We start from the raw sequence: 25,579 nt of genomic DNA on the forward strand, positions 1-25,579 counted from the left end.
GGGGAGCAGCTGACTCTGCTGTACGCAGGATATCTGCAACTTGAGTCAGCTCAGCCCCCACAGAGCAGGTCAGTGGGCTAGATCAATAAATAAATAAACTCCCTCTGTGTTTTCCACCTCCCTCGACACCAGCTGGGCAGGCCACAGACAGCTTGTGGTGTTTTCCCAAAGAGAAGAGAGTCGGCCCCAACATGCTGGCCATCAACACCAGCCCACAGCTGGCTCGGTCACTCCCTGGGGGCCGGAATGTAAGCTAAATAGGAAAGCCCTTCCGTGTCCTCTTCAGGGTCCCTGGGGACACTCATCTGTTCTGTCTCAGAAGTCCCTGCTGACAGTGTTGAGCACGGGAGCTATTCTCTTGTTCTCCGGAGGGCCCTGCCAGCTTGTGACAGTGAGCAGTCCTCCAAGCAGAGCCTGAGAAATAGTCCCATGGCTTTGAGGGGAAAGAGTGAGGCACCACTGAGAGTGAGGTGGAAGGCACCCCAGTCACATTAACGAAAGTTGAAGCAGGCGTGTGTGTGCGCGCGTGCAGTCATGTGTGTGCATAAAATTATCATGTGACACGCTTAAAATGAATACAGTGTTAAATGTCAATTATATCTCAAAAAAACCAAAATATTAAAAATAAAATTGAAGCTTCAGGCGTGGTTGGATCCAGCGGCTTGAAAATAATTAATGAAAAATGAAGATCAGTTACCCACTAGGTAATGACAATTGCTTTTAAAAATTAAAGGAAGAAAGAAAATTGCTAGCTGTAGCCTCCTTGGTAGGGATTTCAGCCTGAAACCATCTGTTGCCAAATCTAGCTTACCCCTGAACCCTCTACCAGCAAGAATGTGGAGGAGCCACAGATGACTTAACCCCCTCTGGCATGAGCTAGGTGGCTCCCACCAGGCCTTTGGGAACTATTCATTTACTAAACGTTGACTAATGTACTAAATAGTTACACAGTATTGCCAGTACCGTGTCCAGTGCTAGAGACAGAGGAATAACTGAGACAGACACAAATCCCTACCTTCGTGGTGCTTGTATTCTAGCAGAGAACACAGACACAAAACACAATCACCAGGTAAATTGTATGGTGTGTTAGAAGGTAATTCCTGGTATGAGGAAAAAAATAAACCTGGGTAAGGGGGATGAGATTGCCATGAGTTGGAATACTGCATAAAGCAAGGTCAAGGAAAGTAACCTTGAAGCACAGCTTTGACCTTGAGGAAGATGAGGATGACTGCATGACCCTGAGGGATTTCAGAGGGACAGAGGGATTGGGACCTGACTTGTGTCCTGTTGCTGCTTGCACAGGGTCATCCAGGACTAAATGAGGGCCTAGGGGGTCCCCAGAAATTTCTGGAGGAAATCCTTCCTTTCAGTGGGCAAGGGCGTCTCATGTATCACAGCCTTGGCCGTCAGCATCCCAGGACTCTCACTGTCTTTGACTTAACCCAGCATCCCTTTGTCCCTGCAGAGGAGAAGTACACAGTCATCTACCCGTACACAGCTCGCGACCAGGATGAAATGAATCTAGAGCGAGGGGCTGTGGTGGAGGTGATCCAGAAGAACCTGGAAGGCTGGTGGAAGATCAGGTACCTGCTGCAACTGAGTGGTCACATGGTCTCTGGCTGCTCAGAGGTCTGTAAGTGATTACAGATGGATGGGATGAGGTTTTGGCCTGAGCCACAAAAGGATGCTTCTCCTCGGTGCCGTTTAGACTCCCTCCCTATCCAGATCCTTCTCTAAAAATCCGTAATAGACAAAACCTCCAAATGCCCCAAACCACAGATAGCGGTAACCCTGTTGAGCAAGACTGGTTTCCACCCCCATGTGTTTCTCGTAAGGAGATGCTGCATTGCCCTGTGCGGGTGATTTCCCACTCCAGCCCTGCTCTGACACCAACAGGATGCATAACACCACAGGACCGCAACTCATCCTAGAGCCAAAAATTGCCCTCATCTCAGAGTTCAGTAGTATAAGCTGGAGGCCAGCTTTCGAACTCTTTATCACAGCTCTTTCGCCTATGTGATGCAATCAGAACCCTATGAGTGCCAACTCCTCCTGGCCTGCCTGCCACTTCCCCAGTGTTAGTCCTGGGAACCCCTCCTTGGTTACCTTAGGAGGCAGGCAGTGGCAACAAGACATCAGGGCAAAAAAAGAAGTCCTTGGGACCTGGTGTCTATACAGCAATGTGATGCAGGATATTAGGGCCATTCATCGGGGTTCAGCCTGTGGCATTTCTTTCATTCACTCAACAAACACACACCAAGAATCTGTACTGAGCCAAGCACCGTTCTGGGACTTGGGGAGTCAACAGTGAGAAAGACACAGAGATTCACACCAGCAGGCACGGCAGGCAGGCTCAGTCCCCCGGCAGGGTGGTGATGCATGGGGACTCTGGAGCACAGAAGAGGAGCTCCTGAGCTCAGGGGGCAGGATGGCTTCCTGGGAGGGGTCTACAGAACTGAGGTTTGAAGCAGGAGTAGTGACAGTGACACCTAACATATCCTGAGTGCATATGGTGTCAGCTACATTACGAATTATCCCAAAATTTAGTGGCTCTGGAATTCAAGGAGTGACTTACTTGGGTCCCTCCTGAGGTTGCAGTAGGATGTCAGCGACGCATGCCATCATCTGAAGGTTCAGCTGAGGCTGGAAAGTGACAAACCAGGATTTAAACCTGTACCTTTCTCACCCCAGAGCCACTCACCTCTACGTGCGCTGCTCTGCTTGTGGCTTTGTGACCCCAGACAGTGAATTGTCTCGTGCCGAGGGCCTGGATTCTAGGTAGCATGACATTTTCCAGTTAGGACAAGATTGGCTCCCTCTCAGAAGATATTTTAAGATTGAAAGGCATCAAATCCTGCAGATTTGTCTCCTGTAAATTGGCTTCCAGTTATAAAGGACCTTTGTTGTCACTGAAACACAGTGCTGTTTAGTTCTTGAAGTGATTCTTGACGAGAGATTTGGCCTTGCCATATATCATCTCCAGCCATTCAGGTCTCTTCCACTCTCCCCCAGAGGTGTGGGCATGCATTATGTGGGCCAGACCAGCGGGGTGCTTGCAAATAGTTGACATCCGGTTCTCAAGGGAAAACTACCCTTGAGTTGTAGTGTTTTCCAAACTGTACATAGTCCCACCGGGTGATTCCAAGCCTCCCGTGCAACGTCACTAAATGTGGAGTTCGGAAGAGACGAACACAGTTGACGCTCACCAGTTGGTGCAAGCAGGCTCCAGCACCCCTCTGGTCCAATCTGACCCCTCGGCTCATGCTATGAAACTGAGCTCTGTTGTGCAGAGAATTAAGCGATCGCATTCATTGAATCCTTTGGAATTCAGTGAGCTGTCCATCAGGGTCTCGGTCACTCTGCAGTTCAGTGACCACCAGCTGACTCTTAGCAAGTCGTGGAACCAGCTCCTGACCAGCTGAATGCATGGTGGTTGTTTTTTTATTTTTTATTTTTGAAGTTTATTTATTTTAAAGATATAGTATGAGTGGGGGAAGGGCAGAGAGAGAGAGAGAGAGAGAGAGAGAGAGACTCTCAGGCTCCATGCTGCCAGCACAGAGCCCAGCGTGGGGCTCAAACTCACGAAAACTTGAGACCGTGACCTGAGCCAAAACCAGGAGTCTGCCAATTAACCGACTGAGCCACCCAGGTGCCCCCTGAATGCATGTTTAATCTATATGTTAACCAGTGTGACTGGAGCCATGCCCTGGCTGTGCCAGGCTTTGTGCCAGAAGCTGGGGCTGCTGGGAAGAGGCAGCAAAACAGGTTAGGAGCAGAGACTAGACTGGTGCCGACTGCCTAGGTCTCAGTCCGTTTGTGCCGCCTCCCAGGGTTGGATGCGTGAAGTACGTCAACAGCGGGAAAGTGGGTAGAACAGACTGGCATACAGTAGGTGCCCACTAAGTGGCAGTTATCACTGTTGTCATCTCTGCGATGACTGTAACGGGACAGTGAGTGTAGCAGAGCTTTATGGCTGCTCGCCTTTGCCAGGCCCGTGGGCAATTTGTCCACTTGTCCTTTTATTTCTTTATTCAACTCCCTGGCACCAAGGCTCTTGCCACACAGAGATCAGTCAGGTGCAGCGTACCCCAGGAGCTCGTGTTCTAGCTGGGGAGACGGAACCGCCACAGCCAAGTGCACTGTGTGTCCCAGGTGCTAGGGTGGTGTTGTGTGCGGGAGACACTGGGTCACCGTGGAGGGAGGGGTTCATTCTCTGTGAGGCTCAGGGAAGGCTTGAGAAAGGAAATGACAGTAAGCAGAGCTGGGGAAGAAAGAACAGGAAGGACAGTGGGAAGGGGCTTTCCCGACACAGAGTTTCCAAGAGCAGAGGCCGCCGGAGTGAACAATGGTGGTGCATTTGGGAGACTGCAAGTCTTGTGCGGTAGGAGGGGCATGGGGGTTGCTGTTAAGAGATGAGGCTGGGGAGGCAGGCAGAGGGCGGGTTGGAAAGGCCTTGAATGCCGAGCTGAGGTCAGCAAGGGGTGTGCCAGCCTCTGGCCCATCGTTCCTGCCATCTGGGACTTGAAGTGCAGTGCGTGGTAGGAACACAGCTTCTTTCTGTGCGTCTGGCAGAGCAGCCTGTCCAGCATCCCTCCTCTTCCCAGGTACCAGGGCAAAGAGGGCTGGGCCCCAGCCTCCTACCTAAAGAAGAGCAGTGGGGAGCCCTCACCCCCGAAGCTGGGCCCCGGCTCGTCCGCCCACACTGGCGTTCTCGACCTGGACGGAGTTTCCCGGCAGCAGAGCACGGTGGGCAGGGAGAGAGAGCTGCTCAACAACCAGAGGGACGGCCGGTTTGAAGGCCGTCCGGGGCCCGACAGCGACATCAAGCAGAGTGAGTGACGCCCCACCGAGCTCCGGGGGCTGAGGACCTACTATGTGCCAGGCTCCGTGCTCGGAGCTCCTCACGTGTCCCTCATCCTCACAACAGCCCTGCTGCCCAACATCCTGTAGACAGGAAAACAGGCCCAGAAACCCTGGGGAGCTTGTTCCAGACCATGGTTTTTCCACGATCTTGCGCTGATCATGATAGCTTCTATCTCTCAAGCCCTACTATGTACCAGGAATCTTACAATTAGTCTCATTGGCTCCTTGTAACGACCTCAGAGGGACTAAATTACTTTTGTTTTACAGATTAGGAACCAGAGAGATAAGGTGATTTGTCCAGGGCCACCCAGCTAGTAAATGGTAGGGCCGGGACTTGACCCCAGGCCCACCTGACCCCAACACCTGTGCCCTCTCTTTAGGGCCTCGTTTCTGAGCCAGAAGTTGTTGACCTTGCGTTGAGTTGATTCGAACAACAGTTCTTTATGCATCTTACTTTCCAAAGCCTTCTGTATATATGCTTCCATTGAATGTTCCCAACACACCTGAGAGTATGGGTTCCTTATTGTTGTCTGCAGTGAGCATGGGACCCAACCCCCAGGCACGTGACCCTGCCCCAGTTGTGCAGGGCAGGAGGAAGCCATCTGCTGGGAAAGTCCCCTGGCCCAGCTAGACTTCTCCAACTGTTTACAGCAGCTCAGCAAACTCGTAAAAGTCAGTGAATTCTTGAAACTCAAGAATTTCTCCATTCTCTGCTCAGCTGATGTCTCAGAAAAAAAAAACAAAAAACAACACTGGCATGCCATGGTGGGGGTTCTGGCCAGCCCCTGGCTTCTGTGATTCTAATCTATCACGGCCAAGAGCACAGGATTCCCATTAACGCTGAGCAAATAAGAATCTGAACCCCCATGTCTTTGTTAGGAGATGGGTTCCGATGCTCAAGCAAACTCTCCCTACCCCTGCCTCACACCCCCCCCCCCCCCCCGCCCAGTAACAGGGGCTCAGATCATTTAGATGTTCATTTCTTTCTCACAAAGCTGTCCGGCTCTGCGTCCAGGGCTGCTGGGGCAGCTCTGTGCAGTCAAAGGTCTTATTAGACTCTATCTTGTGTTGCCCTCATCTTGCTGGTCCAGGGTGGTGCCCCACTAGTCCAGCCAGTGAAGAAGGCAGGGAGGAGTGGAGGACTTGACTCAGAAGCTACATGCTCTCCACTCTGTCACGTCCCCCTGGCCAGAACTTAGTCACATGGCAATACCTAGCTGCAAGGGAGTCTGGGAAGTGCAGTCTTTACATAGGCAGCTTAGTGGCTGGCTAAAACTCCATCGCTAACTAATTGTAACAGAAGACGGGGGAGATGGGGATTTAAGAGATTAGCACATCCCAGCTGCCAGACTTGCCCTCCGTGTGGACCTGTGCTGAGCCAGCTCAGGGGATGACACATGTTCCGCCTTGAGCCAGGAGCCTGGACCATTACGCAGTCATCCTCCTGAGCCTGAGACTCAGAGCAAGGGCAGCCCAGTTCCAGAGTAGAAACCCCTGATGTCGTCAGCCCACATTTGTTTGTTCTCTTTACGTGTTGTTTAACGTTGCACGCCACCAGGTGCCCCCGGCCTCGTTTGCACCCTTTCCTTTCATCTCTGCCACTGCCCCTGGGTGGCAGGCAGGCATTACCACGCCTGTGTTCCACCAAAGCCTACATCACGGGGCCTGTCTGGAGAGCCTCACGCCGCTCCGGCACACGGGCAGTCCTCATAGTCCCGAGCCAAGTCTGAGCGGCCCCTTCCCAGTCAGGCTGTTTCTTCCCACGAGAAGGGTCACAGCGGCTCACGAATGCATGCCTGGTGTCCCCCTGAAGAATTCCATCTGCAGAATTCTGCATGTGTGTGCAGTAAGCTCTCGTCTCTTTGTAGGATCGCCCAAGATGAGGCAGAGACCCCCTCCTCGCCGAGATATGACCATAGTAAGTGGACCCTTGCTGCTGGGAAGCCAGGCCCTGATCCGAATCTGGCCCCTCACTCCCACCTTGCCCTTTCCAGAGATGTTCTCTTGCCTCTCCACACAGCTGCCTGGACAAGTGTCGCAGACCAGACAAGTGTTGGTCTGGTCAGAGGGGGAAAGGCTAGGGTCCCCTCAGAGTGATGCAAGTTACCTATGGCTCTGCCACGGTTAGGTCTCAGGATGTGCCCTCTGCTTCCTGAGCCCACTTTGCTTTATTGTAGGTCAGTCTTCTCAGAGAAGGTAACTCGAAACCAAAGCTGGGATGAGGCATAAGTATTTGTGGTGCCGTTCTGGTATTTTACTTTCAGACTCTGTTTTTAATTCTTGAGGTACCTTTTCTAACCAATACTTTGAAAGTTGAGCCTTCTAGCATTTATTGAGCACCAGCTGGGCACCCTGCAGTGTGCTGGGTGCTTCATTACGTGGACCTATTGAATGCTTACAGTGATCCCACCAGGTAGATCCCCATTCTACAGGAGATGAAACTGAGGCTCCAAAAGGGGAAGTGATTTGTCCAGAGGTGCACAGCACGCATAAGCAGTACTTCCAACCCAGATGGGTCTGACCTGCAAGCCCGTGTTCTTTCCACAACCCTCACTGCCTCTTGAATTCAGAGACTGTTGTCCTGCCCCAGATTTTCATGATTGTAGGTAAATGTCCCATGTTTCTCCTCCTCACTCTGAAGCTGATGGTCCAGTGAACCATCTAGGAGATGATCTGCACAGATGGTCCTCTGTGTTTTGTCCCTTAGAATCCAAATGGGTCCACCAGCTCCCCTCGAGGGTGATTGTGTGCCCCCGACCCTTAGCGCCTCCCCCCTTCAGCCAATGGCAATGGACTTACCCTGGATTTAGCACTGTGTTTAATTGTGCCAGCCTCGAGGTCTTAACCTGCCCAAGCCTCCCGTTCCACCCCAAGTGGAGGAAGAGTATTACACTATTGCTGAGTTCCAGACAACCATCCCTGATGGCATCAGCTTCCAGGCGGGTCTGAAGGTCGAGGTGAGTGGACCTGGTGTCCCTTTGCCTACTTGTGATTCTTGAACCACGGCACCACCTCCTGCTTCTCTCATTTCTCTCCTCACCCTCCCTCCCTCCCTCCCTTCTTCTTTTCCTTCCTCCCCTCTTCCCTCTCTTCCTTCCTCTCTCCCTCCCTTCCTCCCTTCTCTCCTTTCTTTGTGGCAGCTTTACTGATACATAATTCACACCATACACATCACTGACTTAAAGTATACAATCCAGTGTTTTTTAGTATATTCACAGAATTGTGCAACCACATTCAGTGTTAGAACGTTCTCATCACCCAAAACAGAAAGGCTGTATACATTAGCCGCCACTCCCTGTCTCCCCTCAGCTGTTCTCAGCCCCCCTGCCCCCAGCCCTAGGCAGCCACTAATCTGCTTTCTGTCTCTGTTGCTGTGCCTGCGTGAACATTTCATATAAGTGGAATCATACACTATGTGATCTTTTGTGACTGCCTTGTATTCTGTTTTTATCACCACCTACTTCCCTTCTTGCTTCTCTCTCTCCTTTTCGTCCCGCTCCTTTGCTTGTCTGCTCTGTTCCTGCACCAAGGCCAACGTCAATCCTCTCTCTCCTTCCATTTCTTTCTCCTTTCCTCGTGGAGTCAGAGCTTGAGGCTGTTGCCCGTATTTCCCGGAGAGCCTGGAAGTAATGCTGTAGCAGTCAGCTGCCAAGCACTGAGCTCAGCACTTCACACACAGTCTCTCTCTTAATCATTTACTCTGGTGAGGCAGGACCATTCACAATCCCCATTTTTCAGATGAGGAAGCTTTGGCTCAGGAAAAAAGGTGCTGTCCAAAGTCACACAGCTGAAAGGTGGCAGAGGCAGGATTTGAACCCATGTCTGTCTCCAGATTTGAGCCAGGACTGTTAACCTCCTATTGTTAGCCATCTGCTGGACATTTGGGAATGTCGGGAGGGCGGGCACCTTATCTGTTTTTCACTCCTGTGTCCTTACAGCTAGCACAGTGCTTGGCACATGGTAGGTTTGCAAGAAATATCGATTCAGTGAAAATCTGTCTCCCCACTAGCCTCCTGCCTGACACTCAGAAGGCCGGGGAGTATCTTCTTCATTCTTACCCGCAGCCCTGGCATTGGGGCTGGTCCGTAGTGGGTGCTTTAGAAGTGAACGTTTGGCTGATTGAAGGACATAAGCAGTGGATGGACGACTGTTGAGCCAGTGCACAAGTGTGGTTGCCCTGAGGGTCTTGAATCACTCTCTAAGAGATCCGCAAACCACCTGCTGGTTCCCTCCCACTCTGACACTTCCTGCCTCTCTCTCTCTCTTTCCCCTCATGCCCTGGGGCAGCTGCCCAGGCAGCTCAGCAGAAGGTGGCTCCCCGAAGGTGCTGCGTCCTGGGCCTCTCCACCACCGATTCTTCCCAGGCATCTCCAGAAAGTCATCCTCAACCAAATGTCTTTCAGCCCATTGAGGGAGGGCTATCTGCAGAGAGCTAAAGTCTCTCCAGCTAATTTTATAAAATGCAAATCCCAGTCTAGGTAGACAGACTAAGGGGAAAGCAGAAATACCCACAAAGTTCTAAAAAGACTTCATAGCTGTTCCTCTTGCCTTTTTTTTTTTTTTTTTTTTGGCCTTTCTGGCCTTTCCAACTTCATATCTACAGAACTCAAGGCATCTTGATTTGTGCTAAAAGATCATTCTATGCCCAGTTCCCCATTTTGCTGCTGTAAAACATATACATCCGATTCGACATGAAACATGTGCCTTCTTCCTAGCATCTTTTCACACCCCAGGCTGTGTCTCCGACCAAAGCCTGTTTCCACAGCTTTTCTGTGAACCCCACTGGTCAAGCTGGCCCTTCTCCAGCTCTCTTACTCTCTCTGCCAGGACTGACCTTGCTTTAACCCAGCTCCTAGCACTCCACCTGCCTTCTCATAGAAGGCACTCAGGGCCTGGGTGACTCAGTCAGTTAAACGTCTGACTTCAGCTCAGGTCATGATCTCCAGGTTGATGAGTTCGAGCCCCGCATCAGGCTCTGTGCTGACCATGTGGAGCCTGCTTAGGATTTTCTCTCTCTTCCTCTTTTTCTCTACTTCTCCCCACCTTGTGCTCTCTCTCTCACTCTCTCTCAAAATAAATAAGTAAACAAACAAACAAAAGGCACTGAAGGCCATTTTTTGAACTGAACTTAGCATCTCAAAATCAAATTCATTCTTTAAATCCTCTAGGAAGCCTCCCCTGATTCACATTGGTTTCCCTTCCCTACCCTGTATGGCTTATCTGGGCCCTATGTCTCAGTCTTCAGCTGAGAGCAAGCCCCTCACTTCTGTACATGCTTTCTTGACATAATGAGAGATGAGTGTTGTTTTCTTCTTCTTCAGTGACTGGGTTTTGTAATCCAAGTTGAAAGTTCCCTTCCCTTGGCACTTTGCATAGATCACTCTGTTCTCTTCTCACATCTAGTGCTGCTGGTCACGAGCTACTACCTACCTAATTCTTATTCTCTCGTTCAAAATCTGTCATTTCTCTGATTCTCACAGGAGCTCGTTATCTTTAAAATGCTTGGATTTCACGAAAGTGCATCTAGGTGTGACTTTCTTTATTTTTACCTGCTTGGCATTGTGGTGGGCCTTTTTGATCTAGGCCTCGAGATCTTCCTAGAGAGTTCCCCACTTTTACTTTTTTAAATAGTACCTCCGTTCACCCTCTTTATTCTTTCCTCCTGGAATAGTTATTAAACAGCTTTGTGACCTTCTGCCCCTGTTCTCCATGTCTCCTGACTTTTTCTTCACGTTTCCATCTTTGTCCCTTGATGCTGCCTTCTTGGAGCATTGGGCCTCATCTTTTTTTTTTTTTTTTTTTTTTTTTTTAACGTTTATTTATTTTTGAGAGACAGAGAGAGACAGAGTGCAAGGGGGGGTGGGGCAGAGAGAGAAGGAGACCTAGAATCTGAAGCAGGCTCCAGGCTCTGAGCTGTCAGCACAGAGCCCAACATGGGGCTCGAACTCATCAACCGGGAGATCATGACCTGAGCCAAAGTCGGTTGCCCAACCGACTGAGCCACCCAGGTGCCCCAGCATTGTGCCTCATCTTCTAGTTCATTCATTTGCTGTTTAACAGTTCAGTCTGTTGCTGGTTTTATTTCCACAATTATTTTCATTTCTGAGAGTGTAGTAATGATTCTTTTTCCCGGGCGCCTGTTCTTGTTTCAGCAGAGCCTGTTCTTTCGCAAATTTGATGCCCTTCGGTCATGCTCTGAGAATGTTAAATATGTTGAATTTAAGGTCCTACTGTTATAGTCCATTATCTCTTTTCTCAGCCGTATATCCTTTGCAGTGCTGTTGGTTTATTTCCGTTCTTCTCATGGTGTTAGTACTTGCCTTGGGCTGTGCAAGAAGAGGCAGCAGTCAGACAGTCCAGAGGGGACTTGTACACAAAGTGCTGGTCAGCTCCCACCAGTTCCAGCGCTAGGTTGGAGACTTCCAAGCCAGCCACTGAATAGTGTGGGGTCTCTCTGACCCAAGCTCTCACATTCCCTGTTTCCACTTATGAGCAATCACCTTCTTTACTCTGCCTGCCCTAAAAGAATGGCAAGAAGGGCTGTGAGGAATCAACCAGCCTGGCTGCTTCTGCTCTGGTATCTCAGTTAATCCCCTGTTGCTTGCTCCTGGGCACCCTGTTCCCAGGCTCCCCCACCTTGAAGTCTGGCAGACCTCAGCCCTGCTCCACCTTTGGTGGCAGGTACCCCTGCAGCAGCCCTGGGCCACAGCCTCCCTCTGCTGCCTCTGTCCATCTGTGAGTCCTCACAATTCCTGGTCCGCTAACTTCTCCCCTTCCTCCTTCTGAGCTTGGCTTTGTATTCATTTATTTCCCTGACTTTTTTGCATCGAGGGGAAGCTGCTATTCACCCTCCTCTCGAAACCAGGAATCCAACTTGCATAGCATAAAGGTTTGGTTTTCTTTTCCTCAGAGTGCTGAAAAATATGATAAAACCACCTTCTCCTTCAAGACAATAAGTTTCCAGCGTTTTGTACACACACACACACACACACACACACACACACACACACACACCGTTGTTCAAGCATGTCGGCAAACAATATTTGCCGACAGGCACCACCGCTACCTGGCTCAGAATGTTCTGAAATCAGCCAAGCGCAGCTCAGGATGTCGTGGACCATGCGCCAAAGCTGAGGGCTGACTCTGCGTGCAGCCGGGAGCTCATGGATCCCTGGAGTTTCCTGGGGGTGTTGGGGTGCCTCCCGCCAGTCTCCACCCCCCACTTCAACTAGAACCAGTCCCCTTTTTTATTTCTGGCCTTTATCCTGTCTCTCTTTGCTAAAGCTGATCCATTTTAAAAGCTCACATACCCGACATTCTTTTCCAGAAAACACAGACATAACCCAACCTTGAAACTTAACTGCTCGTTGTTCCATGATGTCAGCATACGGCTCTGCCAGTGGTAGCCTGGGGGCCTCCGGTGGGAAGCCACTAAAGCTTTTGGCTTACCCAAGTATTCTCTTCTCATGAGCAGTTCTGTATCCTCTACTTTCTCCCCCACTTTGCTTCCTGGCTCATTTCAATCTCATCTTAGCCTTCAGGTTTCGTTAATGGAGCCACAGTGTTCCAACACGATGCCCAGGATCACCTTACTTGCCTGCCTGGTCTGTGTATGTTCAAAACATGTGCGGCTGCTGCTGCTGCTGCTGATGATGATGATGATAGAGGCACCTCTCTGTGCCGGAGACCTTACGCCCTTGATAACAGTCTTCACAGAAGTCCCAAGAGGTCGATATCTTCAGCCTATTCTACAGATGCACCTGAGACAAAGAGAGGTTAGGTCCACTGCCCAAGGTTGTTATTGCTAGTAAGTGGAGCTGGGATTTGAACCCAGGAGTCTCTGGCGTTAAAGCCCAGGCTTTTTTCCTTCCCCTTCATGCTTGTGATTTGGCATTGGCTTTTATTCATGATAGCTCTCGGCCTCCCTCTGGTAAATGAAAACTCCCGTAAGTTGTGATCAAGAACACACATGTTGAGTGCTTCTGCCGTAGGACTTTGCATAGAGCGTAAGCTTAGCAAATCCTCATTGATGTATTTCGCCGCGATTATCGTCCTGTTTTCATTTTCTCATGTACATACTTGGAGTGGTTGAATTCGTGGGTGTGCCGACAGTGACTTGTATGCCCAGAGTCACCTTTAATTATTACCAGAGCCACTGGGTGTCGGGGAGATGCTGGTCACCGTCACGCAAAGGGCTTGCCTGTATCAATACCCTTTCTGGGAGACCAGCAGGGCTTGTTAAATATACACTTGACACATGCATCCTGCCTTGTCAGTGATCTCCACTGTAATTTAATAATAGGAAACATTTACCTTTCGGCATTGACCAAGGGCCACTGTGTGCATTCGCTTATGCAGTCCTCCTGAAAATCCTGTAAGGGGTGTTCTTGTTCTCGCCACCGTCCTCCATCTCACGCTGTGGAATCTCAAGCATGCGGCTTGTGCGGGGCCACGCAGGCGATAAAAGGTGGAGCCAGAACTGGAACCCACACCTCGGGCCTCAGAGCCCGGCCTCTGCCTCCTGCGCTAGGCTGGGTGGAGGAGTGTGGCGGCAGGACCGCACCCGTGGCCCTCTCTGCCCCCAGCACTTTCTCACCTCGAATACAGCTCCTCCCCAGGCAGGTCCCCTTTCCCGGCGGCCATGGGCACGTAGTGGTAAAGGCTCCAGCTCTGGAACCCACACACCTGCCTTTGGCTCCCGCTTCCTCCGTTAGCTTTCCGCAAGACCCTCTGCAAGTCCCTCAGTTGTCCCGAGGCTCAGTTCTGCATCTGTAAAATGGGATGATAATCCCCATCTCACACAGCGGTTACAAGCATTAATCAGGTCTCCTGTGGAGGGGGCCTGCCAGGGAACTGCAGAGTATTGGTTTGCTCAGTCTGCTGCCACAAAATGTCACAGGCTGGGTGGTTTAAACAACAGAGGTTTATTTCCTCACAGTTTTGGAGGCTGAAAGTCCAAGATCAAAGGGTTAGCAGATTTGGTCTCTCGCTAGGCCTCTCGCCTTGGCTTAGAGACCGCTGTTTTCTTAACTGTGTTCACACGTGGTCGTCCCTCAGTCTGTGTGTTCTCTGTGTCCTAATCTCCTCTTATAAGCACACCAGTCATGTTAGATCAAGGCCCACCCGTATGACCTCATTTTAACTTAATTACCTCTTAGAAGGTTCTACCTCCACATGCAGTCACATTCTAAGACATGGGAGCTGGGGCTTCAACCTATGAATTTGGAGAGAGCACACTTCAGCCCATAACATGCAACATACACACCTTCCAGTCAATTCAGCTATATGATACTGAACAAAAAGACAGGAAACGTAAGATCTTAAGTACCATGGGTAATTCCACCCATGGGTGTCTGTCCCAGAGGGAGAAAGAGAGGAGATAAAAGTTTCTTTTACCTTCATCAGCAGAGGTTCCCCTCTGTCTAAAGATGAGCTGAGTGTGGAATTGGAGCAGACACTGCCGGTGGCCTGTCCTGCAGCCCGACCCTCCTGCAGCCGCACACAGGTCCCTGAATATGACAGCCTCCCATCTCCTACACCCCCATTAGGGCACCACCCAGAGAGGCCAGGGGATTAATACCCCGGGGGGTTGGGGGGGTGGGGGGGGCAGGGACTAGGAATCAGGAGATAAATGTCCCCACCCCCCAAGTTGGGATGAGTTCTGCATGGTCTCAAAGGGTCCTGGCAGATTAAGCCCCCGTGGCCCGAAACAATAACATGCTCATAATTGGCTCTCTTTTCCCACTTTCTCACTTGCACCTCCTGAAATCACCTCTCAGATTAATTACTTGTACCCAAGTCCATGTCTCCAGGACTGCTTTGGGGGATATCCAAGATTAGACCAGAACCTACCCCCATGTAAGATGTTTCTGACCCACAGTAAGGTCTCCATAGATGGTCCACTGCAGCCGTTGTCTGGGGATCTGCTGAGTGAAAAGTCCTTGCTTCCAGAATCCAGTCACATGTGGGTTCTCCCAGACTGTTGTGGTCCACTGGCCCTGAGACCATCCCTACTAAGTGCTCTCCTCTGTCTTCCCCTCCAGGTGATCGAGAAGAACTTGAGTGGCTGGTGGTACATTCAGATCGAAGATAAAGAAGGGTGGGCCCCAGCCACCTTCATTGACAAGTATAAGAAGACAAGCAATGCCTCAAGACCCAACTTCCTGGCTCCCTTGCCCAACGAGGTGACCCAGCTCCGTCTGGGGGATGCAGCAGCAGCAGAGAACAACACGGGCAGTGAAGCCGTCGGCCCCTCCCGGCCCCTGCCCGACGCGCCACATGGTACCGCGGACTCCGGGATACCGTGGTCCAAAGACTGGAAGGGCGGCAAGGAGGTCCTGAGGAAGGCGTCTTCCGACATGTCCTCGTGCGCAGGCTACGAAGAGATCTCAAGCCCCGACCTGGAGGAGAAGCCCAGCCTCCCTCCCCGGAAAGAATCCATCGTCAAGTCGGAAGGGGAGCTGCAGGAGAGGGGGCGGCAGAGGATGGAACAGCTCCGGGGCTCCTCACCCAAGCCTCCGGGCATGATTTTGCCCATGATTCCAGCCAAACACACCCCCCCGTCCCGAGACAGCAGGAGACCAGAGCCCAAACCTGACAAAAGCAAGTTGTTCCAGCTGAAAAACGAGATGGGGCTGGAGTGTGGCCACAAGGTCTTGGCCAAGGAAGTGAAGAAGCCCAACCTCCGACCCATCTCCAGACCCAAAGCTGAGCCACCAGAGGAGAAGCCGGAAGTTGTTCCCCAGAATCCCTTCTTGAAGTCCAAACCTCAGGTTAGGCCCAAACCAACTCCTTCCCCCAGGACAGAGCCACCTCAGGGCGAAGACCAAGTAGACATCTGCAACCTCAGGAGCAAGCTGAGGCCTGCCAAGTCCCAAGAGAAACCCCTACTAGATGGAGAGAGCGGCCACCAGCCTGCTGGGGGCCAAGATGCAGCCTTCAGCCGGGGCTTCCTCCCAGGCGACGGGCCTGGCCGCACCCAGGACAGGACGGCCAAACAGGATGGGCTCAGCCCAAAGGAGATGTCCTGCAGAGCCCCTCCGAGGCCAGCCAAGACCGCAGATCCTGTGCCTAAGAGTGTGCCCGCCCCACTGCAGGAGGCTTCCCCGCAGAGACCCGTGGTCCTGCCCCGCAGACCACCGCCCCCCAAGAAAACCACCTCATCCTCCAGGCCCCTCCCAGAGGTCAGAGGACCACAACGGGAAGCCAACGAAGGCAAGACAGCTCCTGCCCCAGGCCGGGCCCTGCTGGTCCCTCCTAAAGCCAAACCTTTCCTTTCCAATTCCTCAGGTGGCCAAGACGACATGAGAGGCAAAGGTGGTCCGGGACCACGGATGGCGGGCAAGATGGGAGAAAACAGGGAGAAAGTAGCCGCAACCCCCCTCCCCAATGCGGATGGCCCGAAGGACTCTTTATATGTGGCTGTGGCCAACTTTGAAGGAGACGAAGATACCAGCAGCTTCCAGGAGGGGACGGTGTTCGAGGTCCGGGAAAAGAACAGCAGTGGCTGGTGGTTCTGCCAGGTCCTGAGCGGGGCCCCTTCCTGGGAAGGGTGGATTCCTTCCAACTATCTCAGAAAGAAGCCGTAGCCACCTCCTTCCCTGTGTGGCGGTCCCGTGCATCCCTGCTGGCTTTACCCACATATTTAATATGCCTCTTAATTTATCAACCTTCATGCAGCTTCAAAGGAAGGAAGGCTCTGGAGTACTGTGGTTTCTTCCCTCCCATCACAGCATTCCCTGGAGGCTCAGAGGGTCAGAGGCCACACCCCCTGCTTCCTCTCCAAGCCAGCATCCCTGCCTTAAGGCCGGTGGCATTGCCACCCTGTGTAGGCCACCTAGCAGCGGGACCGTGACTCTCCGACGCCTCCAAGACCAGAACCCATGATCTGGAAACTGAAGAAAGGGTCTCTCATTGCTGGCACCCCACCCAGTCCGTGATGGCTGGCCCCCAACTTCTCCGTGTTTCTAAAATCCCAGTGACTTTATTTACTCAGTTTCCAAAATGCCTGGTACCAGAAAGAACTCCATCCCCTGGAAGTTGGCTCCATTGCCAATCCCAAGGAGATGTCCTCCTCGAGGCTCGGGGCCCGGGAGCCTCTCAGGTTTGACCAGATGCAGCTGTCCCAGGAGTGGACCTGAAGGTCTGCTGAGCCATTCTGCCTCCCATCTTCTGTCTTGGGACCCTGACTGATCCTGAGGGCATGGTCCCAGCCCCAGCACGCTTCACTTTCCCACAGCAGGGCTTTTTAAATAGGAATCCCCACCCCACCATGGGACATTTCACTTTGTCTCCATAGAGCAAGAATCTCAAAGTCGGTTTGAAAGGAGCTAATCACAATCCATGCCCCTTGTGAGTAGCTAGTAGGTGCCAGACTCTGTACTTGGCACTTTACATTCATGTTTTAACCCTCACATCAACCCTCTCTTGTAGTATACCTGTTTTACGGACGAAGAACCTCAGACTCCGTGTGCCCAGGGGCACACGAGCTGGGCAGAAGAAGAACGAGGACTTGAATCGAGCTAGTGTGACTTCGATGCCGGTGCCCTTCCCCCCAGTAAGAGGCTAACCAGGCAGGGGAAAGGAAGAAGCTAACAGTGTCAGGAGCAGGTGGCCAAGGGCTTCCTCGTGGTGTGGGCACCAGTAGCTGCTCCCACACCCACCACGCCTCCAACCCATCACAGCTTGCACCGAAGGCTGCCCTACACCGTGGACAGCTACTCCTCGGCAACGCGGGGATGCCCAGGGCTCTGGCGGCTGCCACAGGGCCCTGTTTCCTCCTCCTGTGCTGCTGCCCGCTCTGGGGGATAAAGCTCGTGGAGCCAAGGGAGCTCAGATGGTCTCACGTGCCAGCCTTGAGGGGCCCTGGTGGCTCAGGGGCCAGCAGCTGCATCTCCACAGGCAGACGCCTCCCGGCCCTCTCTGCTGCTGCTTCCTGCTCCTCTCTGGCATTCACAGAGCAATTTTTCTTTCTTTCTTTCTTTCTTTCTTTCTTTCTTTCTTTCTTTCTTTCTTTTTTTTTTTTTTTTTTTTTTTTTTTGCATGCACTCTCCCTCTCTGTCCTCTCACTTCCACCCATTTGGACAGATATGCTTCACGGAGGCACAGCTACCCACCCTACCCTGCAGAAGAGGATCCAGCTCGGCAGTCTCCAATTCAGTGATCGTCTGCTGTGATGCTTTGGGGACCGCAGGGCCAGCTTTCCCAGGGACGCCCACTGTCCCCCTGCAGTGCCAAAGACTTCTGTGCAAACAGCCCTCTTCTGCTCTCCGCTGCCCGCACTGCCACGTGGGCTCTGGATGCTTCTACGGGAGAAGGAGCGTCCTGAGTCACAGTAGCATCTTTATTCCTTCCTTCAGTCGGTCTGTGGACCCTGGGCAGGGCCCCGGGGTGCTTCTGGCGGTGCCCACTTGCCCCCTGGCCCTCTGCCCAGAACCGTGGGAAAAGACAGCAGTCAGGGAAAGGGGGAGCTGGGAGAGGGCCACCCACATCTTTGACATCCCCTCATTTGGAAGGGAGCGAGCCCGTAGCATGGTTTTCAGAGTTTTTGACCCACTTTGGCTTAAACAGCTTTTATGAAGCTGTTATGCAGGATTTGACTACATTTCCAAAGACAGAACTCGGTCTCTTTTTTGCTGATTCACTTCTGCTTCCGTTGACCTTTCCAAGTATTTTGTGAGTGCCTACCACGTGCTAGGCACTGGGTACACCAGGATACGTGTGGCTCCAAGCCCGGCTCTAAGAGCTCTGGCTTTTGTTTGCTGATTCCACTGAAGGGGTTATCTTTGGCTCCGCTCCCTCCTCCCGAAGGTCCGCTGGGTGGGAACAGACTGGTTCCACCTCCCTGTGGGCAGAAATGGTCCTGCAAATGAAAGAATTTGCTTTTTTGTTATTAGTATTATTCTGACGCGAACCGAAGGTACTGAAACCACATTCCTCTCTGTTCACCGTTCTTTGCTCAGGACACGTCTAGGGCCTGAGGACTCCTCTCTCGGGCCGGCTCCGTTTGCCACAGTGGTGGGCCCTTCCTCAGGCAACTGGAAGTAGGGGGTCTTGATGGCCCTGTGGCTCTCCCTAGCTGTCCTTGCTCGGGAACTTAGGTTTACAGCATTCAGTCCGGTGGCCACCATTCTGCGAGCAATTGGTGAAGCCTATGCAAAACTCCCCTGAGGTGATGCCCACAGAAAAATGCCCAAGACCACAGTTAAAACTCCCATGCCACGCTCAGGGCAGGTCACTGGTGCTTAAACTCCTTCCTTTAACTTAACCCTCACGACAGCCCTGTGAGGGCATAGGATCAGCCCTGAGCGGTGGAGAGAAAGTTGAGGTTCACAGGGTGAAGCCACGTGCCCAGTTTTCATTCAACTTGTGATCGAGTTGAGACTCGCGTCCACGGGTGCTCTCCCCCCAGGTCCTGGGACTTTTCCTCTAACAATGGCAATGAAATGTGCGTGAAGCGGGTCACCCTCGCTCATAATTTCGGTTTCTCCTCTCCTCACCTCGTGATCACACGTAGCAGTAGGCCACAGGCCAAAGGCAGGCGGAGGTGGGTTTTGTTTTCTTTTCTCACCCCTGCTTCGTTCCTCGTGATGACTGTTTCAGCCTACGTCCTACGACCAAACCACAGCTTACAGTGCCACCAACTCTCTGGAAAATCTGAGTTGTAAGATCACCACTTGGCAGACTAGGCCTTTGCAAAAAATCTCTGCCATTTGGTGGGTTTATGTCACTGTCCCAAGCTGAGACGGGGGAGCTGGGCGCTCGCTTGGACCACTGTTAACGCCCTACCCCGCTGAAAATTGCTGGAGCCCACATGAGCTCCCATTAATCAATCATCTTAAGCCTCCACCACAAGGCCTTCCCGTGTAACCAATCTCTTAGGCAAAGTTCTTGGCCTTAAGACATTTCTGAGCCCACCGAGGATCCCACTGCCAGGCGAAACGTAGGAAAACAAACTTGCCTCGTGAAAGGGCAGGTGCCATATCTCCCCAGGATCTGGATGGTCCTTAGGCTGAGGGACGCACTGTGTAGTATTTTTACAGCCTCTATCAAGTACAAAGCACTGTGTGGGATCAAGAAGTCACTCCTGCCTTCAAGTAGCTGGTAATTCGACATCATCAGGAACAGGAACATTTGGGGCTTGGCTGCCATCCTTTCATTGTGCCCAAGTCTCTTAAGTGTTGGGTCAGGCTGCTCCCTGGGAGGTCTCGCCCTTCTCTTTGGACTGCGTCAGTGGGTATGGGACAGCCTGAGCCCTGCACTGCAGTCCTATCCCTCCCCCTTGGTTGTCCAGGCTTCTGCTGCAAACCAGCCACACCACACCATAGACCAAAGATTACCTAATGTCAAACTCTATGGCCTGGAGGAGTGGGAAATTGGCTCACACTGAGGCCTGAGGGGTAGGACGCCCTCTGTTCGCCTGGAGGAATTGCTCCTAACTTGGCTGAGGTTCTGACATTGAGACGGACCACAGCCGGGGTCCCAGACGGACCAGTCCCAGCACTGCAGAGCGAAAACCCAGAAGGCTCCGTGGTCCTCACCTGCTGAGGACCCTTTCCCACAGACTTGAACGTCCAGCTTCGTAGGGTAATGTCTGGTTTCTGGTGCTACCCTGCCAAGCTATCCACACCCTCATCACGCTTCAGCATTTCCCTCTTCCTTCCTGTCTGCATCCCTCCTCCAAATTAGGCCTCTCAGTGACTCAACTGCTGTTATCCTTGAAGAGGCCAAACCCAGTGCTACAGCCAGTAGCCTTCACTTCTAGGTCTTCTATAACCGTACAAAAGGAGGTGCCCCCACCAGGCTTGTTACAGCAATAAGCAATTCTAACATAGCTGAGGTGTCCGTATTTTATCCCAGTGCGTGCCTGTCTATGCCTTTGTGCCCATGTAGCTGTTAATAGTGCCCCTTTCACTTGTCCAGGGGAGATGATAAACTATGGTCACCTTAGCGATCCACGCATTTCCTGCTTCCGAGCGCCACCAACAACTAGGCCATCTCTCACATCCCTCCAGGAACAGGGGAGCTCTGACCACCCTGCCCCACCGCCTCCTATCTGCTCACGGAGTGACACTGGAGATCCCTGAATGTCACAGCACTCCTCATACCCTCTTGGCAAACTGACGAATTCTGGTGGTGGTTTTTGTTTCCTTTTAACACACACACACAAGTACATGAGGATATGTAATGTGAGGGGGGGGGAGGGTGGTGAACACTTAGCTGTAGCATGTATAGACTATATACCATTAGACTTTTTTTTCTTTTTTCTTTTTTTTTTTTTTTTTTTTAATAAAAAAGTGCTTGACTGGTTTCAAGCTTCATTGTGAAGATGCAGTGTCTACGAATTTTATTTGGCTAAAGAAGAATTACATAGCTTCGTGCCCTGACATTTTGGGCTTGAGTTTGGGGAATCAACAGAAGCCTGTGAGCTGTTTGGCCAAGAGGGGGGACTTCTCTGTCAGCCTCCTAGTTCATCTTGAGTCTTTGAATCACAATGTCCAGAAATTAAGGGAAAACATCCTTGTGTTCACTGGGTATCTCCCACATATCCTCAGCTCTGTGCCTAAGGGTGGAAAATTTAGCACATCCAAGGTGCCTTGAACCTCTTGCTGGTGTTGCCTACCCATGGGCAAGAGTGTGGGGTGGAGGGGAGGGGCAGCCACGCTTGGGCTGTGGGGACTGCCCAAGCCATCTGCTCTGGGGAGAGGGAGGGCATTGTCTGACACGTTATCACCTTCCCAAGGGCACAGGCAAGGCCAAACCTACCCCCAGCCTCCTTGGCCTCAGGTGAATCATTAAACAAAATGACACCACCACCCACCTTCCTAGGGAGAGAAGAAGAGAACCAACAGAGTCCCTGAACAGAAAACATCAAAAGGGGAAATTTACATTTGATATTCACCCTCCCTTGGATGAAAGATTTCAAAGAATGCAATTACCTTCTGGACCTTGCTTAAGGATAATGGTCCTTTGTGTATTAGTCTCTGTTCCCATTTAAAAAAAAAAAAAAATCATGTGCTTCAGCCCCCTCCCCCCCTTGGGAGCATTTTCTCCCAAATCTTCCAAACTAATTGTGGTTGTTCGTAAGAATACAAGTGATAAGGGCATGGGATTCCTGGAGCAGGCATGCAGGGGCACCTGACCCTGACGGGATGGGATTGGACCATGGTCAGGAACCAAACCTGGCTGACTTTCTCGGGGGGGGGAGGGTTTCTTACCCCATTGCCCTCAGGACTCAGTTGGAACTGGTACATTCGCCATTCCCTTTATACTGTTCAAGAAGTGCCAGGCCAAACATGACCCAGCTTGCACAAAACACCTGCACCCACACACCTGCACACACTCTCCTTCCTCTAAGGGGTCATGGTAAAGCTGTGTGTCTAAGACCCAGGTCATGCGGCCACTCTTCTCCGAATCCAAGGTGTTTAACGTCCATCACTTCTCTAGTTAGTATGCATCTGGTCCAGGTGTGATTCCTCACCATCTTGCAACCCATGCCTCCCAATCACCCCCTGGGCTGCACCCCCTGAAAGTCAGAATCAGCAAGAAACTGCATCCTTTAAAAGTACGTTGTGAGGAAATGGTCTGCATGCTCCGCTTTTGAGAAATGGCCAGACTCAGCACATTGCGTGGTGTAATCTAAGTGTTGCAAATGGTGCTTCATACACTATTATTAGCAATGTCACCCTTATTTTTCTGAGCATTTACTGTGGTCCAGGCCTGTGGGATACACTACATGCACTTTGATTTCATCCTCAAAATGCTCCAGAAGGTAGATGTCCGCATTTTATATGTGAAGGCATGGGACCAAAGTCTCACATAGCTAGTGCGTGCTGTCTCGTCCTAAAGCTCTCTCACGCCATACTATGCCCCCTCCCGCATGCTAATCAAAGCACATAGCTCATCCTGATATAACTATTCCCTGGATTCAAAATCTTGTTCAAGGAATACTTTCTCTTCCCTAAACCTAACTCTGTAATTAAGGGCAAAGGTCTAACTTTTGTTGAGAACATGCTGTTGGCTGGGCACCTTACAGATATTATCTCTTAAGCCTCCGCTACCATTCTTCTGGGTAGGAATTGCTATGCCTATTTTATGGATGGAAATTAATAGTCTGAGAGATTAAGTTTATCTGTGGTCACAGCTAGTAAGAGGATGAACTATCCAATATCTAGCTCCAAAGCCCGTGAATTTAATAAACCATCGCAGCTTCCAAATTTGTAATCCCTCCATTCAGCATTTTTCAAAGTGTTTTCCAGAACAAATGTTAATAGATATCCTGAAATAAGACACTGATGGGGAAACTTGAGAAACACTGGGTTAAGTAAAGTTAAATAGCTCCCTTATTACAGGATGTCTCAAAGCCTCATATAATAACATGCAGTGTGAACGGCTGAGAGGGGGTTATTTATAGTGGGTCCCTCAAATGGACTTGACAGTGAAACCATTCACAGGGCATCTAGCAGGAGCTTGGTTTCATGCAATAAACTCTGGAAAATGTCAAAGTTTGCAGTTCAACTCTCCCTTGAATTCTGTCTGAACCACCGTTCTTAGCTGATTCATCACCCTGACTCCAGCTGTGACTCTGCCCCGCACCGCAACCCAGTCCTCAATGCTGACATTCACAGCATCACCAGTACAAAATACTTCCTTGAATGGGGAGCTGCTCGTGAACGTGGAGGTTTCTTATTGGCTATTGGTCTAACCTGAAGCAATCTGAATGGGCTTCTCCATAGTGAAATTGCCCCATGTAGGAAACTGTTCAGAAAATAGCCTCCAGGAATGCAGTTTGTGTTCTACCTCATAACCAAATTCTCCTTTAGAGATAACTTTAAGTTAATAGCAGTATTCAGAGCATTCTAAGTCAAGTTAATAAAGTCTAGATTCACCTCCTCTTAAGACTCGGGGCCCAGATCCTACAATTCACTATGTCCTCTGGCTTCCTTTTAACTGCATGAAAATTGGCCACACGTGTAGAGTGTAGCTTACAATAGTCATCATCAGTTTTCACTGAGTATAATCAATAAAAAATTTTAGCATGTGTGTGGCATATATTTATATATGTTTTATGAAATGAATATATCATGGACTGTCTTTTAAGGTAGCAGATTCTTCCACTCCAGGCTTGGTATTCCCTTCCACTTAAAGGGAGCTTCACTAGAGGGGCGCCTGGGTGGCTCAGTCAGTTAAGCATCGGCTTCGGCTCAAATCATGATCTGTTTGTGATTTCAAGCCCCACACCGGGCTCTGTGCTGACAGCTCGGAGCCTGAGGTCTGCTTCGGATTCCACGTCTCGCTCTCTCTCTGCTCCTCCCCCCCACTCTCTCTCTCCCTCAAAAATAAATAAACGTTAAAAATTAAAAAAAAAAAAAAAAAAAAAGAAGCTTCACTCAACACTCCAGCTTTCTTTCTCCCTAGACCAGAAGAGGACATTCTCTAGATGATTGATATCTAGGGTAGCAGGAGTTCTGTAGGGCATAGCACACTCCTCCTTCTCTCCTGTGTGGAGTCAGATATCTTCGGGGAGCACCCCTTCCAGCTGGCCCCAGACAGTGGGAGGCTTAGTGGTAAAAGGAGCCCCCACAAAAGAAGTCCTGTGCTTTTCCAGGAGCACGTCTAATTCTAGGACCCAGGCATAGGAAACCCATGACTGCTGCCCATCTCACCTAAGCCAGATTCTCCCATGGCTGTCTCAAGAAGAAAACTGACATTTTGTTTTCCAATTCCCGGGTCCTTCTGTCTCCCTCAATTCTAAATTCAGGTGTGGAGAAAGGCAAGTTATATGTTAGGCTCCTTAAAAACCACCTATAGGGGCGCCTTGGGTGGCTCAGTTGGTTAAGCGTTCAATCCTTGGCTTCTGCTCAGGTCACGATCTCACAGTTCATGGGATAGAGCCCCATGTCAGGCTTTGCACTGACCGTATGGAGCCTGCTTGGGATTCTCTGTCTCCCGGTCTCTGTGCCCATCCTCCACTCCCTCCCTCTCTCTGTCAAAAGTAAAACATTAAATAGTACCCTATTGGCTACTGATGAAGTTAATTTTAGCTGATTTGTTATAGCAGTTTTTATATTATAATAAAATATGTATGTAAAATTGAAAGTGAAGGATGAGCTAAAAAATATATAATTAAAAGACATAGTTTCTCACTACTGTGAGATAATAAGAGATTTATATTGGTCTCTGCCCCAAGTTCCCACAGAGAGCTCCTAAAACCCTTGTAAATTGCCTGAATGATAAGAGTACAGGGAACATGTTTGTTCTAATAGTTGGTCTTTGATCCCAGGTTCCTGAAACAGAGCTCCTGAAACCCTTGTGATCTCCCAGGTGGGAGGCATAGCTCTGGTTCTAATAAGGTTGTGGGTGAGCTCCTGGATGGCTCCGGAAGGGGAGTGGTCGCCAGAAAGACCAAGCCGTGATTAGAAACTTGGCATTTTCAGTGCATCCCCTTTCTCTTGAGAGAGGAGAGGGGCTGAAAATGGGGTTAATGATCAATGTGCCTACGTGATGAAGACTCCACAGAAATCCCAGTAGTATGGGACTCAAAGAGCATCAAAATCGGCAAACACATCCACACCCAGAGGGTAACGCACCCTAATTCCACAAGGACAGAAGCTCCTGCACTCAGGACCCTACCAGACCTCACTATGTAGATCTCTTCCATCTGGCTGTTCATTTATATCCTTCATCATATCCTTTAATAAACTGGTAAATGTAAGTG

At 50.8% G+C, this 25,579-nt stretch overlaps 1 protein-coding gene across 1 annotated transcript in view; it reads left to right on the forward strand.

Moving 5' to 3' along the window:
- The window catches only part of SH3PXD2B (SH3 and PX domains 2B), a 102,477-nt gene extending 84,599 nt beyond the window's left edge, over positions 1 to 17,878 (forward strand). Inside the window, exons 9-13 of the mRNA XM_030327591.1 lie at positions 1,466 to 1,583; positions 4,605 to 4,831; positions 6,732 to 6,781; positions 7,695 to 7,820; positions 14,907 to 17,878. Of these exons, the coding sequence (XP_030183451.1) occupies positions 1,466 to 1,583; positions 4,605 to 4,831; positions 6,732 to 6,781; positions 7,695 to 7,820; positions 14,907 to 16,451 (2,066 nt within the window). The 3' untranslated portion in view covers positions 16,452 to 17,878. The remainder of the gene's footprint in view (positions 1 to 1,465; positions 1,584 to 4,604; positions 4,832 to 6,731; positions 6,782 to 7,694; positions 7,821 to 14,906) is intronic.
- Positions 17,879 to 25,579: the final 7,701 nt, after the last annotated feature.

This window comes from Lynx canadensis, chromosome A1, assembly GCF_007474595.2.
Source record: "Lynx canadensis isolate LIC74 chromosome A1, mLynCan4.pri.v2, whole genome shotgun sequence".
Classification (NCBI taxonomy): domain Eukaryota; kingdom Metazoa; phylum Chordata; class Mammalia; order Carnivora; family Felidae; genus Lynx; species Lynx canadensis.